Below are 14,553 nucleotides of genomic sequence, written 5' to 3' on the forward strand. Positions count from 1 at the left end.
TCAAGCAGAAAATAACATACCTGAGGTACCAGATGACAAAACTGGTCTCCGACATAGAGTCATCCAACAAGAACCATGAAGACGAGCGAAGTATGAACGTACCATCTATAAGGCTTGGTTCCTTTCAGCTACAACAAAACAACGTGAATATGGCCGTTGAACCACTAGTACTGGAGGGGGACGCAGAACAGAACTACGTTCGCACGATCAAATGCAAAGATCGAAGCACCACCTACATCGCCAAGCTTAGCCAAGAAAAATAGGAAGCCCAACGAACATAGGACTGAAGCTAATACAACGCGTGTTCACCACAACGGCAATGGAAACGTCGTAATTTCGAAGGTGAAGCTTCCAAAACTGGAACTCTAACGATTGGATGGTGCAGGAACCGATTGGCAACCGTTCTGGGAACAGCTCAAATAAGCCATTCATGACAATGATTCACTGTATAGCGCCGAGGAGTTTAGTTACCTTCCATCGGCACTCACGTTGAATGCAGAAGCAGCGGTAGCTGGTATTCAAGTCAAGGGTGAGAACTTCAACACACTCATCGAACTCTTCAGAGAGTGCTTCAGTCGACCAGATGCTCTAATTCAAGAACACCTCACCCTACTGCTTGACTTGTCAGCGGTACGTAATTCCAAACAAGGTGAGCGCCTTATGAAGTCTCTATTATCACTTGCTGCGTAACATCCCTGCTCTCACGGCTCTCGGAGCCATGAACAACAGTTACGGAGCCGTGCTCTGCTCTGCACTACTGAAAATGCTGCCTTCAGATTTTGTGGTCGAGAATCACAAGTGTCGATATTCCTCAGACAAAGAAGATGACAGTCTGAAAATAGAGAGCTTACAACGTTTTCGGAAGATGAAGATGGAGAGTTGAGTAAAAAGTTTAACTTGTCAACGAGAATGCAACAGTACAAGTCACAACGATAGAACAGAGGGTGGAAGGGCTCTGATTTCCAAAGTGTCGGCTGCTTCACTTTACTTGACAAGCCGCTCCATGCATCCTGAATCTCGTGCATTCTCCACTGCAAAGAATCACGTGACTCAAGATTGCCATAATCTTTTCTCTAGATGAAGAGGAAACGAGGCTTTGAGGAGAAGGCTGGTGCTCCCGGTGTTCGAACATGAGACACGCATCTAAGGAATGCCACAACAAAAGTAAGTGCGAACAATGCGGCAGGAGGCACATGACTGAAGTGTGTGACCCGACTTGGGAGCCAAGTAACAACACCGCCGCAGCTCAGTTGCACCCTGCGAGAGGCAAGAAGAGCACCAAAAGGCGTACTGTGCTATTCCGAAAGGCTCAAGATTGATCAGAACGAAAGCAACGAAGAACACTCGTTCGTGTCCATTTACACAGAGGAAGCTAACGCAATTTCGTGATAAATTAAGTGTCACGTGAACTGCAGCTCGAAGTTATTGGTTAGGAGGAGGTTACTATATACGCCTTTGTGGGAAGGAAATATCGTGAAAGAGAAACATAGACGTGTACAAAATTAGATTAGGAGCCAGTACAGCGGAAAGTAACATTGCGTGGAAACCCTGGAGACACCAGAGATTCGCTCTGATCAGCTTGTCCTGCCTTACAGTGTTCTGCAAGGAGTCAGGACAAGGATTCCTGAACTGGCAGACGTGAGCGTCGCACCAGCCCACTTAAGGAGGCTGGGTATTTGTATTTTGATCGATGCTTACTATTACTGTGCTCTGGTCTCAGGTGAGGTACAGAAACTGCTAGGTGCACTGGCTGCTGTCAAGACGAACTTTGGGTGGACACTTCAAGGAGCAGTTTCCCACACCTGTTCGACTGCTGCAGTACTCCGATCCTGCGTGACTGAAAACACATGCTCATTGTACACCAAGCCTCGGTTGTTTTGGGAGTTGGAGAGCATGGGCATAACCGAACCGAACCTTTCATAAAAGAAGTGGTCAAGAACTCATCAAGGCACTGACATCGTCCATCCAGCTTGTGGACGAACGGTGTGAGGTGGCCCTTCCTTGGAAGCTTAAAAAAGCGCCCACTTGCTGGCCAACCTATGAAGGAACGGGCTAAAAGACCGCCGCTGATGAATAAAATAGAACAGTTCACGCCTACCGGATAGCACTAAATGAAGATCAGGTCTTGAATCAGTAGCGGCACAGTTCCCCCTCAACGCTTGATTGAGAAGTCTCCTAGTTACATCGATTCTCGCAAACCTCCAGGCACCCCAACGAGAAGCGCCAGAGACCATTAACGACAGAAGTATCACAAGCTCGAACGTGTTTGATTATGCAATTTCAACTCTAATACTTTCAAAAATAGCTCCAATGCATTCACGCTCAGCACGTACGGAAAGAAACTATCCGCTGCGGTACTTAAAAGCCTACCTAGACAAAGACGTAATACTGAGGTTTGGAGGGCGCTTTGGCCATGCTGCCCTCTGCTACGATGTCAATCATCCTATTATTTTTCTTAACAACATCGTTTCACCGAGATTTTTATCAATGTCGCGCATCGACCACCTTTGCATGCTGGTCTAGTGGTGACTCTGGCAGAACCTAGGGAAGAGTTCTGGATCGTCCGAGAAAAGATAGTTGGTAAAGAAGGTACTGAAGCAATATGTCACCTGCGACCGTATCCCCAGTGGTGCGGCAACCGAGCCAGTTACACCACTACCTCGCGACAGAGTCATCCGGACTGTCCCATACTCTAAAACAAAAGGGTGTAGCCATTTCACGCCTTGTCGCATATAAGACACGCCAAAACTTCAGTTCGACGTACTGCGGACTGACCTCGAACTGGCGGCCCTGATTTTTGCGAAAGGATTGATGGAGGTAGAATATAAGATGTTTAATAGCTAAAGTACGTATCAAAAACTACAGAAAAAAACATTGAGGGTTTACAGTAGGGCCAAGAGAACCCCGATTACTTTTTTGCAGTCCGTTACAAGCACATTTGCTATTTTAATAAGTTGTAGAACTCGTCTATCAAGCTGCTCGTGAACGTTGGCACCGTTGGTTCAACGCCAGTGTGCTTTGCGTCAATAGCAGTAAAGTTGACATTTGGGCTAGTTGGTAGTCTAACATATTGAGGTATTTAGCGCACAAGGTAGGAAGAAGAAGGACAGGACAGAAAAGAGCGCTACTCACAACTACGTTTACTAAGAAAAAGGGAAGAGAAAGAAAACACCTAAATAATCCGCCGCGGACTCGTGCACCTGCCACAGCCCCGTGAATGATAGCGGCTAGTTCATCCAGGCTCGTGCGGGCCCTTCATTGTTTGTTCAAGGAATTTCCTTTCCTCGTTTGTTAGCGTAACGGATTCAACGCTGATACAGTTCCTGTCCTCGCGAAGGATGTAGAAGGCCTCCAATACCTCGCGGGTCAATTTGTCTTTGTTCTTCCCCAGGATGTTGGTCTCACGGAATAATGGTCTGCATGTGCATTCCCTGCAATGGAGAGGAAGATTTCCGCCCACTGTAGCCTTCAAGGAGTAATCATGCTCCCGGAGGCGGTCATTGAGGCATCTGCCCGTTTGGCCTATGTAGCTCTTACCACACGAAAGAGGTATCTTATACACGACGCCCGAAGCGCATGGTAGGAATTCGTTTGCATGCTTCTTGGTGCACGTGGGTTTTGTGGTACCCTCAGCATGCGCATTCACTCTATTGCAAATTTGGCTCATTTTTTGTGGTGCTGAAAAAACTACTCTGACCCCATAGCGGCTTGCGACGTTCTTTAAATTATGGGACATCCTGTGAAGGTACGGTATTACAACTGGCCTTGTTTGCTTGACACTGGTCTTGTTGGACTGGAAGCCTTTTGCCTTCTTGACCAGAGCGTTTGCCACATCCGCCAGTAGGGCTGACGAATAGCCGGCTTTTGTTAGCCTCTCTACTTGCGTGGTGAAGCTGGCTGACATAGTATGACGACAAGACTTCCTTAGTGCCGAGCCCAGACACGTTAGAGCTATGCCCCTCTTGATGATTTTTGAGTGCGCCGAGCCGTAGTCTAGAATGGCTTTCTTGGAACGTGGGCTGTACGACCAACAAACATGGGTGTCCCCCAGGTGGAGTGAAAGATCCAGGTACTGAAGTATGTTTTCTTTGGGCACCTCAAATGTAAACTTAAGGCCGCCTCCGTACTCAGCAAAGGTCTCCATAATGTCTGCTACTTGTATGTTCATACGTTCGTCATCTTGAAGAATTACCAGGAAGTCGTCAACATACCTGGCGACCTTGTTCACATTTTTGCCTTCAAGCGCACTTTCTATCACACAGTCCACTGCTCCCAAGTAGATGTCACTAAGGACTGGGGCAACGCAGGAACCGATACAGACTCCTGACTTCTGCAGATAGCACCCATCCCGCCACCCAACTATCATAGACTTCAGGTAGAACTGTAGAAGCTCCATAAAGCTCTCAATGGGTACTCCGCTGGAACTTCGGAAAGCGAGCTCTCCATTAGCTTCTATACAATCCTTCACCGAGGTCAGTAGCTGGTCGTGTGGCAAGGAGTAAAAAAGATTCTCCACGTCAATGCTGAAAGCGGTTCTCTTCTCAGGACCCCCTAATCGGAGATATTCCACTATCTCCTCAGAGTTGGCAACCCTGAAGGGGTCTCTAATGCTTAGGGCGGACAGTTGTTTTTGAAGATAGAAAGCAACTTGCTTTTGCCACGATCCCTTTTCTGTGACAATGGCTCTAAATGGACAGGCCTCTTTATGTGTTTTTACGCTGAAGAAGACCTCGAGGTGTAAGCGCTCTGCTTTCCCAACTCTTGCGGCTAACTGGGTTAACGCTAGCCGCTCACACAGATTTTTTGCTTTATCTCTGGTTTTCTTCAGGGCGACTTGCACCGGTCTAAAATTTTTCTCAATAGCTGCCCTGGCCTTTTCGTTGTACTGGCCATCTGGCAACACTACAAAATGTCCTTCCTTATCAGATAACAGGACGCGTAGTCCATTAGTGACCATGTATTCTACCAAGGGCCTAAACGGTCCCACTGGTCCTCTTTTTTGCGGAACCTGAAGGTTATCCACGCACTCAGAGATGCACCTTGGTCGGTCCTCCTCTACTGTCCGGTATGCTACTTTCTTGGCTAGTGTGACAAACTCCGGTGGGCTCAAGACTGGCTCGTAGCAAAACTTAGGGCCTACCTCCAACCGCTTAGCGTAAAAACACATAAAGAGGCCTGTCCATTTAGAGCCATTGTCACAGAAAAGGGATCGTGGCAAAAGCAAGTTGCTTTCTATCTTCAAAAACAACTGTCCGCCCTAAGCATTAGAGACCCCTTCAGGGTTGCCAACTCTGAGGAGATAGTGGAATATCTCCGATTAGGGGGTCCTGAGAAGAGAACCGCTTTCAGCATTGACGTGGAGAATCTTTTTTACTCCTTGCCACACGACCAGCTACTGACCTCGGTGAAGGATTGTATAGAAGCTAATGGAGAGCTCGCTTTCCGAAGTTCCAGCGGAGTACCCATTGAGAGCTTTATGGAGCTTCTACAGTTCTACCTGAAGTCTATGATAGTTGGGTGGCGGGATGGGTGCTATCTGCAGAAGTCAGGAGTCTGTATCGGTTCCTGCGTTGCCCCAGTCCTTAGTGACATCTACTTGGGAGCAGTGGACTGTGTGATAGAAAGTGCGCTTGAAGGCAAAAATGTGAACAAGGTCGCCAGGTATGTTGACGACTTCCTGGTAATTCTTCAAGATGACGAACGTATGAACATACAAGTAGCAGACATTATGGAGACCTTTGCTGAGTACGGAGGCGGCCTTAAGTTTACATTTGAGGTGCCCAAAGAAAACATACTTCAGTACCTGGATCTTTCACTCCACCTGGGGGACACCCATGTTTGTTGGTCGTACAGCCCACGTTCCAAGAAAGCCATTCTAGACTACGGCTCGGCGCACTCAAAAATCATCAAGAGGGGCATAGCTCTAACGTGTCTGGGCTCGGCACTAAGGAAGTCTTGTCGTCATACTATGTCAGCCAGCTTCACCACGCAAGTAGAGAGGCTAACAAAAGCCGGCTATTCGTCAGCCCTACTGGCGGATGTGGCAAACGCTCTGGTCAAGAAGGCAAAAGGCTTCCAGTCCAACAAGACCAGTGTCAAGCAAACAAGGCCAGTTGTAATACCGTACCTTCACAGGATGTCCCATAATTTAAAGAACGTCGCAAGCCGCTATGGGGTCAGAGTAGTTTTTTCAGCACCACAAAAAATGAGCCAAATTTGCAATAGAGTGAATGCGCATGCTGAGGGTACCACAAAACCCACGTGCACCAAGAAGCATGCAAACGAATTCCTACCATGCGCTTCGGGCGTCGTGTATAAGATACCTCTTTCGTGTGGTAAGAGCTACATAGGCCAAACGGGCAGATGCCTCAATGACCGCCTCCGGGAGCATGATTACTCCTTGAAGGCTACAGTGGGCGGAAATCTTCCTCTCCATTGCAGGGAATGCACATGCAGACCATTATTCCGTGAGACCAACATCCTGGGGAAGAACAAAGACAAATTGACCCGCGAGGTATTGGAGGCCTTCTACATCCTTCGCGAGGACAGGAACTGTATCAGCGTTGAATCCGTTACGCTAACAAACAAGGAAAGGAAATTCCTTGAACAAACAATGAAGGGCCCGCACGAGCCTGGATGAACTAGCCGCTATCATTCACGGGGCTGTGGCAGGTGCACGAGTCCGCGGCGGATTATTTAGGTGTTTTCTTTCTCTTCCCTTTTTCTTAGTAAACGTAGTTGTGAGTAGCGCTCTTTTCTGTCCTGTCCTTCTTCTTCCTACCTTGTGCGCTAAATACCTCAATATGTTAGACTACCAACTAGCCCAAATGTCAACTTTACTGCAGTTTATTTCTTTTGCATCGGGCACTTCTCCTGTAAGCTTCAACCTTCCTTTCTCGGATCCATGTATCCTTGTTAACCTAATCGCCCGTTGTGTGTGTAGTGCCCGGGTGGCCTCTTGGCACATTCGAAGAGGTACCTGCCCAGTGGAACTCAGAGGTGTGTGCGGCTTCCTTGCTCCATCGACTGGGCATACGAGAAGGGTATGCCGTGTGCTGCGATCGGAATACTGGCGCCAGGAAAGATATTTCAGAGACTGCCTGCGAGTAGCCTGTGCTTCCAGTACTGGCAATGATGGACAAAAACGAAGATACTTCCGTAGGATGAGCAAGTCAGCGGGAGATGCTACGGAGTTCCTCTGGCAAAGCATTAGACCCCATCTACCAACCAAGAAAGACAAGGTTCCCTCCCAGGCGGGCAAGTTCACAATCCTAGGTGATGTAACGATTCCACCGGATGTTGGCAAGCGGTTGGAGGTAGGCCCTAAGTTTTGCTACGAGCCAGTCTTGAGCCCACCGGAGTTGGTCACACTAGCCAAGAAAGTAGCATACCGGACAGTAGAGGAGGACCGACCAAGGTGCATCTCTGAGTGCGTGGATAACCTTCAGGTTCCGCAAAAAAGAGGACCAGTGGGACCGTTTAGGCCCTTGGTAGAATACATGGTCACTAATGGACTACGCGTCCTGTTATCTGATAAGGAAGGACATTTTGTAGTGTTGCCAGATGGCCAGTACAACGAAAAGGCCAGGGCAGCTATTGAGAAAAATTTTAGACCGGTGCAAGTCGCCCTGAAGAAAACCAGAGATAAAGCAAAAAATCTGTGTGAGCGGCTAGCGTTAACCCAGTTAGCCGCAAGAGTTGGGAAAGCAGAGCGCTTACACCTCGAGGTCTTCTTCAGCGTAAAAACACATAAAGAGGCCTGTCCATTTAGAGCCATTGTCACAGAAAAGGGATCGTGGCAAAAGCAAGTTGCTTTCTATCTTCAAAAACAACTGTCCGCCCTAAGCATTAGAGACCCCTTCAGGGTTGCCAACTCTGAGGAGATAGTGGAATATCTCCGATTAGGGGGTCCTGAGAAGAGAACCGCTTTCAGCATTGACGTGGAGAATCTTTTTTACTCCTTGCCACACGACCAGCTACTGACCTCGGTGAAGGATTGTATAGAAGCTAATGGAGAGCTCGCTTTCCGAAGTTCCAGCGGAGTACCCATTGAGAGCTTTATGGAGCTTCTACAGTTCTACCTGAAGTCTATGATAGTTGGGTGGCGGGATGGGTGCTATCTGCAGAAGTCAGGAGTCTGTATCGGTTCCTGCGTTGCCCCAGTCCTTAGTGACATCTACTTGGGAGCAGTGGACTGTGTGATAGAAAGTGCGCTTGAAGGCAAAAATGTGAACAAGGTCGCCAGGTATGTTGACGACTTCCTGGTAATTCTTCAAGATGACGAACGTATGAACATACAAGTAGCAGACATTATGGAGACCTTTGCTGAGTACGGAGGCGGCCTTAAGTTTACATTTGAGGTGCCCAAAGAAAACATACTTCAGTACCTGGATCTTTCACTCCACCTGGGGGACACCCATGTTTGTTGGTCGTACAGCCCACGTTCCAAGAAAGCCATTCTAGACTACGGCTCGGCGCACTCAAAAATCATCAAGAGGGGCATAGCTCTAACGTGTCTGGGCTCGGCACTAAGGAAGTCTTGTCGTCATACTATGTCAGCCAGCTTCACCACGCAAGTAGAGAGGCTAACAAAAGCCGGCTATTCGTCAGCCCTACTGGCGGATGTGGCAAACGCTCTGGTCAAGAAGGCAAAAGGCTTCCAGTCCAACAAGACCAGTGTCAAGCAAACAAGGCCAGTTGTAATACCGTACCTTCACAGGATGTCCCATAATTTAAAGAACGTCGCAAGCCGCTATGGGGTCAGAGTAGTTTTTTCAGCACCACAAAAAATGAGCCAAATTTGCAATAGAGTGAATGCGCATGCTGAGGGTACCACAAAACCCACGTGCACCAAGAAGCATGCAAACGAATTCCTACCATGCGCTTCGGGCGTCGTGTATAAGATACCTCTTTCGTGTGGTAAGAGCTACATAGGCCAAACGGGCAGATGCCTCAATGACCGCCTCCGGGAGCATGATTACTCCTTGAAGGCTACAGTGGGCGGAAATCTTCCTCTCCATTGCAGGGAATGCACATGCAGACCATTATTCCGTGAGACCAACATCCTGGGGAAGAACAAAGACAAATTGACCCGCGAGGTATTGGAGGCCTTCTACATCCTTCGCGAGGACAGGAACTGTATCAGCGTTGAATCCGTTACGCTAACAAACAAGGAAAGGAAATTCCTTGAACAAACAATGAAGGGCCCGCACGAGCCTGGATGAACTAGCCGCTATCATTCACGGGGCTGTGGCAGGTGCACGAGTCCGCGGCGGATTATTTAGGTGTTTTCTTTCTCTTCCCTTTTTCTTAGTAAACGTAGTTGTGAGTAGCGCTCTTTTCTGTCCTGTCCTTCTTCTTCCTACCTTGTGCGCTAAATACCTCAATATATAAGCTTTGCGTCAAACTGAAGTATTGGTGTGTATTATATGTGACGAGTGGGTGTAAAGATATACCAATTTTTCTGTGAGCATTTAACGTTAAAGTTATTAATTTTGCTGTACCTTTCAGCAGAAATGACCAAAGTAGGAACAATATTTCCTTCGTCATCAACTTCACCTGTGCAGTCAGACGTGACAAACACCTGGAAATGATGACAGATATGTCTACCAGCAACTTTTTGATGACCATTCAGAGATTTGTGGCTTGAAGAGGAATGTGAAGAGTCATCTTTTCGTATAACGTGCAAACATTTCTGCGTGCTTCCAGAAATCTGAAGAAACTGTGGACGACATCATGTAACAAAAAGTACAGAGCTTCTTCGCGGATTGTCAGATCCAGTTAAAGTTTATTATTTTCGAAAGAGACACCTGGTGGGGTAATTTCTGCGAGAGAATGCTTAAATATGTCAAGTCTTCACTCAAGAAAGTGTTAGGCAGCAGCAAAGGCTATTTCGAAGAGCTTTCATGAACAATCGCTCTCGACTCGTTTTGTTTGCCCGCTTGCTCCAACCTGTCGATCCTGCCCGGGCTCTACAATGTCTTATGTTTTAGTAGAATTTCTATTCGACAAGACCCAGCCAGTTGTGAGTTCCGACGATGTAAGGGACTTTAGCGGTGTAGTTGAAAACGACAAGGTGTACCAGGTCTACTGGGCCGGTGACGCGCGAACAAAAGGATCGTTCTACGACGCGAAAGTACTCTACATGGCAGGTGAGTAGAACTGAAGTACGGCGAGTGATGTACGTGTGCTTTGCGTAACATGCTGACGGCTTAACTGCATTTGCAGCCGAAGCATCTCGTATAAAATGAATAGTCAAATCGAGTTTCCAAAGCGGTAGCATAGCATAGGGGTAAGGTGTACGATTATTACGCAAGCGGTCGCGGGTTCGATGCGCGGTGGTCCTGCTTTTTTTTTTTTTTTTTTTTTCTCAAACATTTTGTTTTATCGAGGCATTCGGCGATATTTATGTGTGCGTATAGCTTTACTCTTATATAAATGCTACCGTTGTTGATGAAATTCCCTTGGCAGTGGCAGTCAGACGTCATCTGATGGACCATCAGATGACGTCTGATGGTCCATCACGTTCCACCAAGGCTGCTGACTGGCAGTCAGTGTCCCAAATTACGTAGCTTGATGGAATTTTCAATAGAGTAATATTTGTCACGTAAACTTAACTGTGGCGCTTTCATTGTAGGTCTTTCTTTGCTGCCTTTCCGCCTATGTAGCTGCCGGAGTGGTTGAAGAATACGTAAGTATTGATATGACATTCTTTGTAACACAACATACTCATATTATAGCAGACGTTATACGTTTCCAGAAATTATTTAACATATACAAACTCGTAAAACAGTGCACAAAAAATATTTTTTTAAAATGGCTTAATAGAAAAGTTTCGCTCATTTACTCATCTTGGAAGAGGTCAACATTAGTTAAGGCACCCTATTATATGTAGTTTAGTTGTAAAAAAAGTATGGTTTTGACTATTGAAAAAAATATTTGAATGGCATCTGACTAATGGGATCATGCAGACTCTCGAACGTAAAACAAAGAAAAGTCGTGTTTATAAAATTCACGTGGGAGTGCCTTAACGCCCGCAGCTCCCAGTATACGTAAACTCGCAACGCAGAGCTCAACAATCATTTTTTCGGTTCGATACCTACCGCTCGCCATTTCAATGCGGATGTGAATTGTAACGGCCTTCACACACGTATAACTACTGCGTGACGCACGTTAAAGAACCAATGTTAGAAATCCTCTCGGTAAGCTTCGTATTTACACAGAGGACCAGTATTTCCTACAGAAAGGTCAGACATACATCTCGCTGTATAAACATTCAACTTCAAATTTGTGTTTGCTTAAGTTCGACTGTTCAATAATATTATATTTATTTCGAAGCACGTCAAAAAATAAAAAAACGTATCAGTGAAAAGGGAACATATGTTCTAAAATGTATTATATTCACAAAATCGAATTAATAATATGGTAAACCTCGATCGAGGAGCTAAACCTCACATATTTCCTCGTGCGACATATCCATCTTCAACACGACTTGACCGCGTTCGTTCCAGCCTCCCCAGCCATACAGCTTCGCCTACGACAACACCGACGAGCACGGCACCCGCATCGCCCACGAAGATAGCGCCGACGCCAACAACGCCAGGGTGGGATCCTACAGCTACTCTGACGCCTCAGGAATAACCCGCGCTGTGAAGTACACCGCCGACGCCATCGGCTTCCACGCCACCGTCGAGACGAACGAGCCAGGCACCAAGGGCTCCTACCCCGCTGACGTGCAGGTCGCCTCCTTCGCCGTCAAGAGTCCCGTTCCTGTTAGCTTGAAGGCCGTTCAGCCTGTTCCAGTCACCGTCCAGGCTGTCCACGCTGCCCCAGTTGTTCACGCCATCCATGCTGTTACAGTGGGTCACGCTATATCCCACGCTCCCATATCCTACTCCTTCGGACAGGCTAAGAGCGCCTAAATCTGACTATTTATGGTAAAATGAACCAAGGTTTTATTTATAATAACATGTATACTTTTGTGTATTTATTTATCTTTTGTGGTGGTGGTCTGGTCTGTATTTCGTTTCTACGTCACAGTTTGTTTTTAGTGTTTAGTATTTGCGACTTGACATCAAGGAGTGTACTACAGAAAGCATTGCTGACGTGGGCCCAGGAGCGGCATAAACCAGTGTTTAAGATAAGCAACAAGCGGCCTGATATTGTGCTTTTCATCAGTAAATAAATCACAATTTAGGGAGTGATCTAAATCACAACGCTTTAAATATGATAATTTAAAACTAATATTTATAGCAAACGCAATTCGAAAATTATTATTCTTGCACTATTTCTTGTCATTTTATGCTTTCCGTGCGCACGTATTTTGTTACTGTTAAAAAAATATCATCACGCAAGAAAATATTTATATTAACCTTAACCAAACTGCGGTGCTTTTCTGAGGAAATCGCAGTTGAACTACGCTTCTACCATCTATTTCATTCGTCAGTTAAAACAATAAAATTCGCTTACTTGCACACACATGCAGAGCGACAAAGATAGAGAAAGAGAGAAATAGAAAAAGAGAGACAGAGAGGCAGGGTAATGGAATTTTAGATCTAAAATGAAGCTTTCCTAGGCCAGTATTTTTTTTCTTCCACAAGGTCGTTACCGCTTTTATGATACTATATCACCGTATTTTGAAACTAAAGAAAAGCAGTTGCTGACAGGTGACTGGCAAAATGTGCTCGAGCTCAAAGGTCGTAATTTCGTGTCGTTCAATAGCTTTATTGCTTTGCACTTTTGGTGATGCGTGAGGATGCTTTATAAATTCATGGTCGCGGAGATTCTGATATGATAATCATAAGAGAGCACATGCGTTCTTTTACAAAGTTATGAATGTTTGAACTCTAGACACATGGTGTTATCATAAACGAAAAAAGTAGCTTAAGTGCGAATGTAAAGAGATAGTGCAATGTTAGTTTAGTTTTCATAGTTAGAATATGAATTTTTTTCAAAAATAATTCTAATATTCTTAGAAAGGGTGGGGCAGAATGAGTTTATAGGGGCGCCTCATGTCACAGTAGTATTAAATATAACACCAATGAATCTAACTTGTCCCCCAAACTCGACACCGATACCACTAAGAAAAATTGACGGCGTGTTAAGGAGATACTGGAGCGGATTTGTATTTGAGAAAACCTTTTAAATCTTCATTTGACCTCCAGGACCACGAATATCAAAGCTAAATTTTATATTGTTGCCCCAGGTAGTCACAACAGCACCTTCAAAATAGCGCTCAAGCCCCACCTTCCCGGTGCATTTCCGTGGAGGAAAGAATCGTGACTTCTTATACTGGGACTTCAGCATTTCCGCGTCTTCCTCAAGCCTTAACGGAGCAGTCAAAACACTGCACGCGTTTCCTCACAAGCGACACGCGCAAGGAAATTAAAACGTCTAATTGTGATGGCAAACCCTGCAGGGTTTTTTTTTTAATTTTTGTTGCGTTTATTTGGGTCAAATGCTTGTGATATTCAAATCAAAGGTCACAACTACGATAGAATTTACCGTTAACTCGCGTTAACTCGTTTCTTTTTTTAAAATCCTCTTCTACTGTTTTTTGAATACATGTTTTTTTAAGTGTGGTTTAGATATTTTTGGTCATGTCCAGTAAATAGTAACCGGCAATTGTCCAAATGATGCTACCATTCGGTTTCCACTCTTGGATAGCTAGTTAAATGCCAGGAGTAGGCATCACTGCTGGTGTTTTTGACATATGGAATCTTTTCGCTCATCTATGGCACATAGATGGGGACCTTGATAAAAACCGCACTTGTCTATTTCTTTGGCTCATCACATATAAAGTACCTTGACCCTAACTCCGTAGTGCAAAGCATTACACAGACAATGTTAGGCCTCTAGGTTGCCAAATATTAGGCCAGGTTTCTCAATCGTAGGGGCGTAAAACTCATGCGAGCGATGCCGGAGTATGAGGTCACAAATGCATAGTTTTTATTCCTGGCAGTGCATTCTTTATTATGGGGAACTACGAGTTTGGCTACATTGAAATATCCAGACTATGCACTTTAAACTTGTTATATATACACGAATTGCTCATAGACATTTCCATTGTAGGACTCGTGACCTCCAACGACTGCGCAGATAAAATAATAGTACGATGCATTAAGATTACCTTTAGTAAAAGGCTGAGTGCCTAAGTAACCACCACTTAAGTTAGAAAAATATATTTTATCCTGAATCATCATTTTACATTATAGAGAATTGGAGCCGAACCTTAAGCAGCCATATGTGGGGTGCGCACACAGAAGAGTTTCACGGACTCCTGAATAGTAAGTTAATCATTTAAATAAAATTTCAATATACGATGTCGGATAAGTTATTCTTCATAAACGTAAAGCAACCATCTGGATACGGATTTCTAAATTTGCGGTATCGATTAATAATACGGAGGTGATAAAAGTAAAACATCGTAATAAATCAGGGTTTTATTAAGGCTGGAAATGATTAATATATTTGATATAAAAAGATTGAAGTAGCATGCTGTTTAAGTATTTTCTTAAACACATGCAAGATTAGTAAAGAGAGCTAACGTTATTT

At 45.3% G+C, this 14,553-nt stretch overlaps 2 protein-coding genes across 2 annotated transcripts; both read left to right on the forward strand.

Moving 5' to 3' along the window:
- Window positions 1-1,150: 1,150 nt before the first annotated feature.
- LOC115314096 lies at window positions 1,151-9,197 on the forward strand (the record flags this gene model as incomplete). The annotated part of the gene is made up of 2 exons (XM_042294233.1): window positions 1,151-1,164; window positions 6,944-9,197. Coding segments are annotated over exons 1-2 (2,268 nt in total), but the record flags the coding sequence as incomplete, so codon positions are not given.
- A 318-nt stretch (window positions 9,198-9,515) lies between these two features.
- Window positions 9,516-11,921, forward strand: LOC121838153 (cuticle protein 16.8-like). The gene is made up of 3 exons (XM_042294234.1): window positions 9,516-9,524; window positions 10,637-10,690; window positions 11,511-11,921. Exons 1-3 carry the CDS (start codon window positions 9,516-9,518, stop codon window positions 11,919-11,921), a joined length of 474 nt encoding a protein of 157 aa, XP_042150168.1.
- Window positions 11,922-14,553: the final 2,632 nt, after the last annotated feature.

The sequence above is a fragment of the Ixodes scapularis genome, unplaced genomic scaffold (genome assembly GCF_016920785.2).
Source record: "Ixodes scapularis isolate PalLabHiFi unplaced genomic scaffold, ASM1692078v2 PGA_scaffold5__190_contigs__length_132052651, whole genome shotgun sequence".
Lineage (NCBI taxonomy): Eukaryota > Metazoa > Arthropoda > Arachnida > Ixodida > Ixodidae > Ixodes > Ixodes scapularis.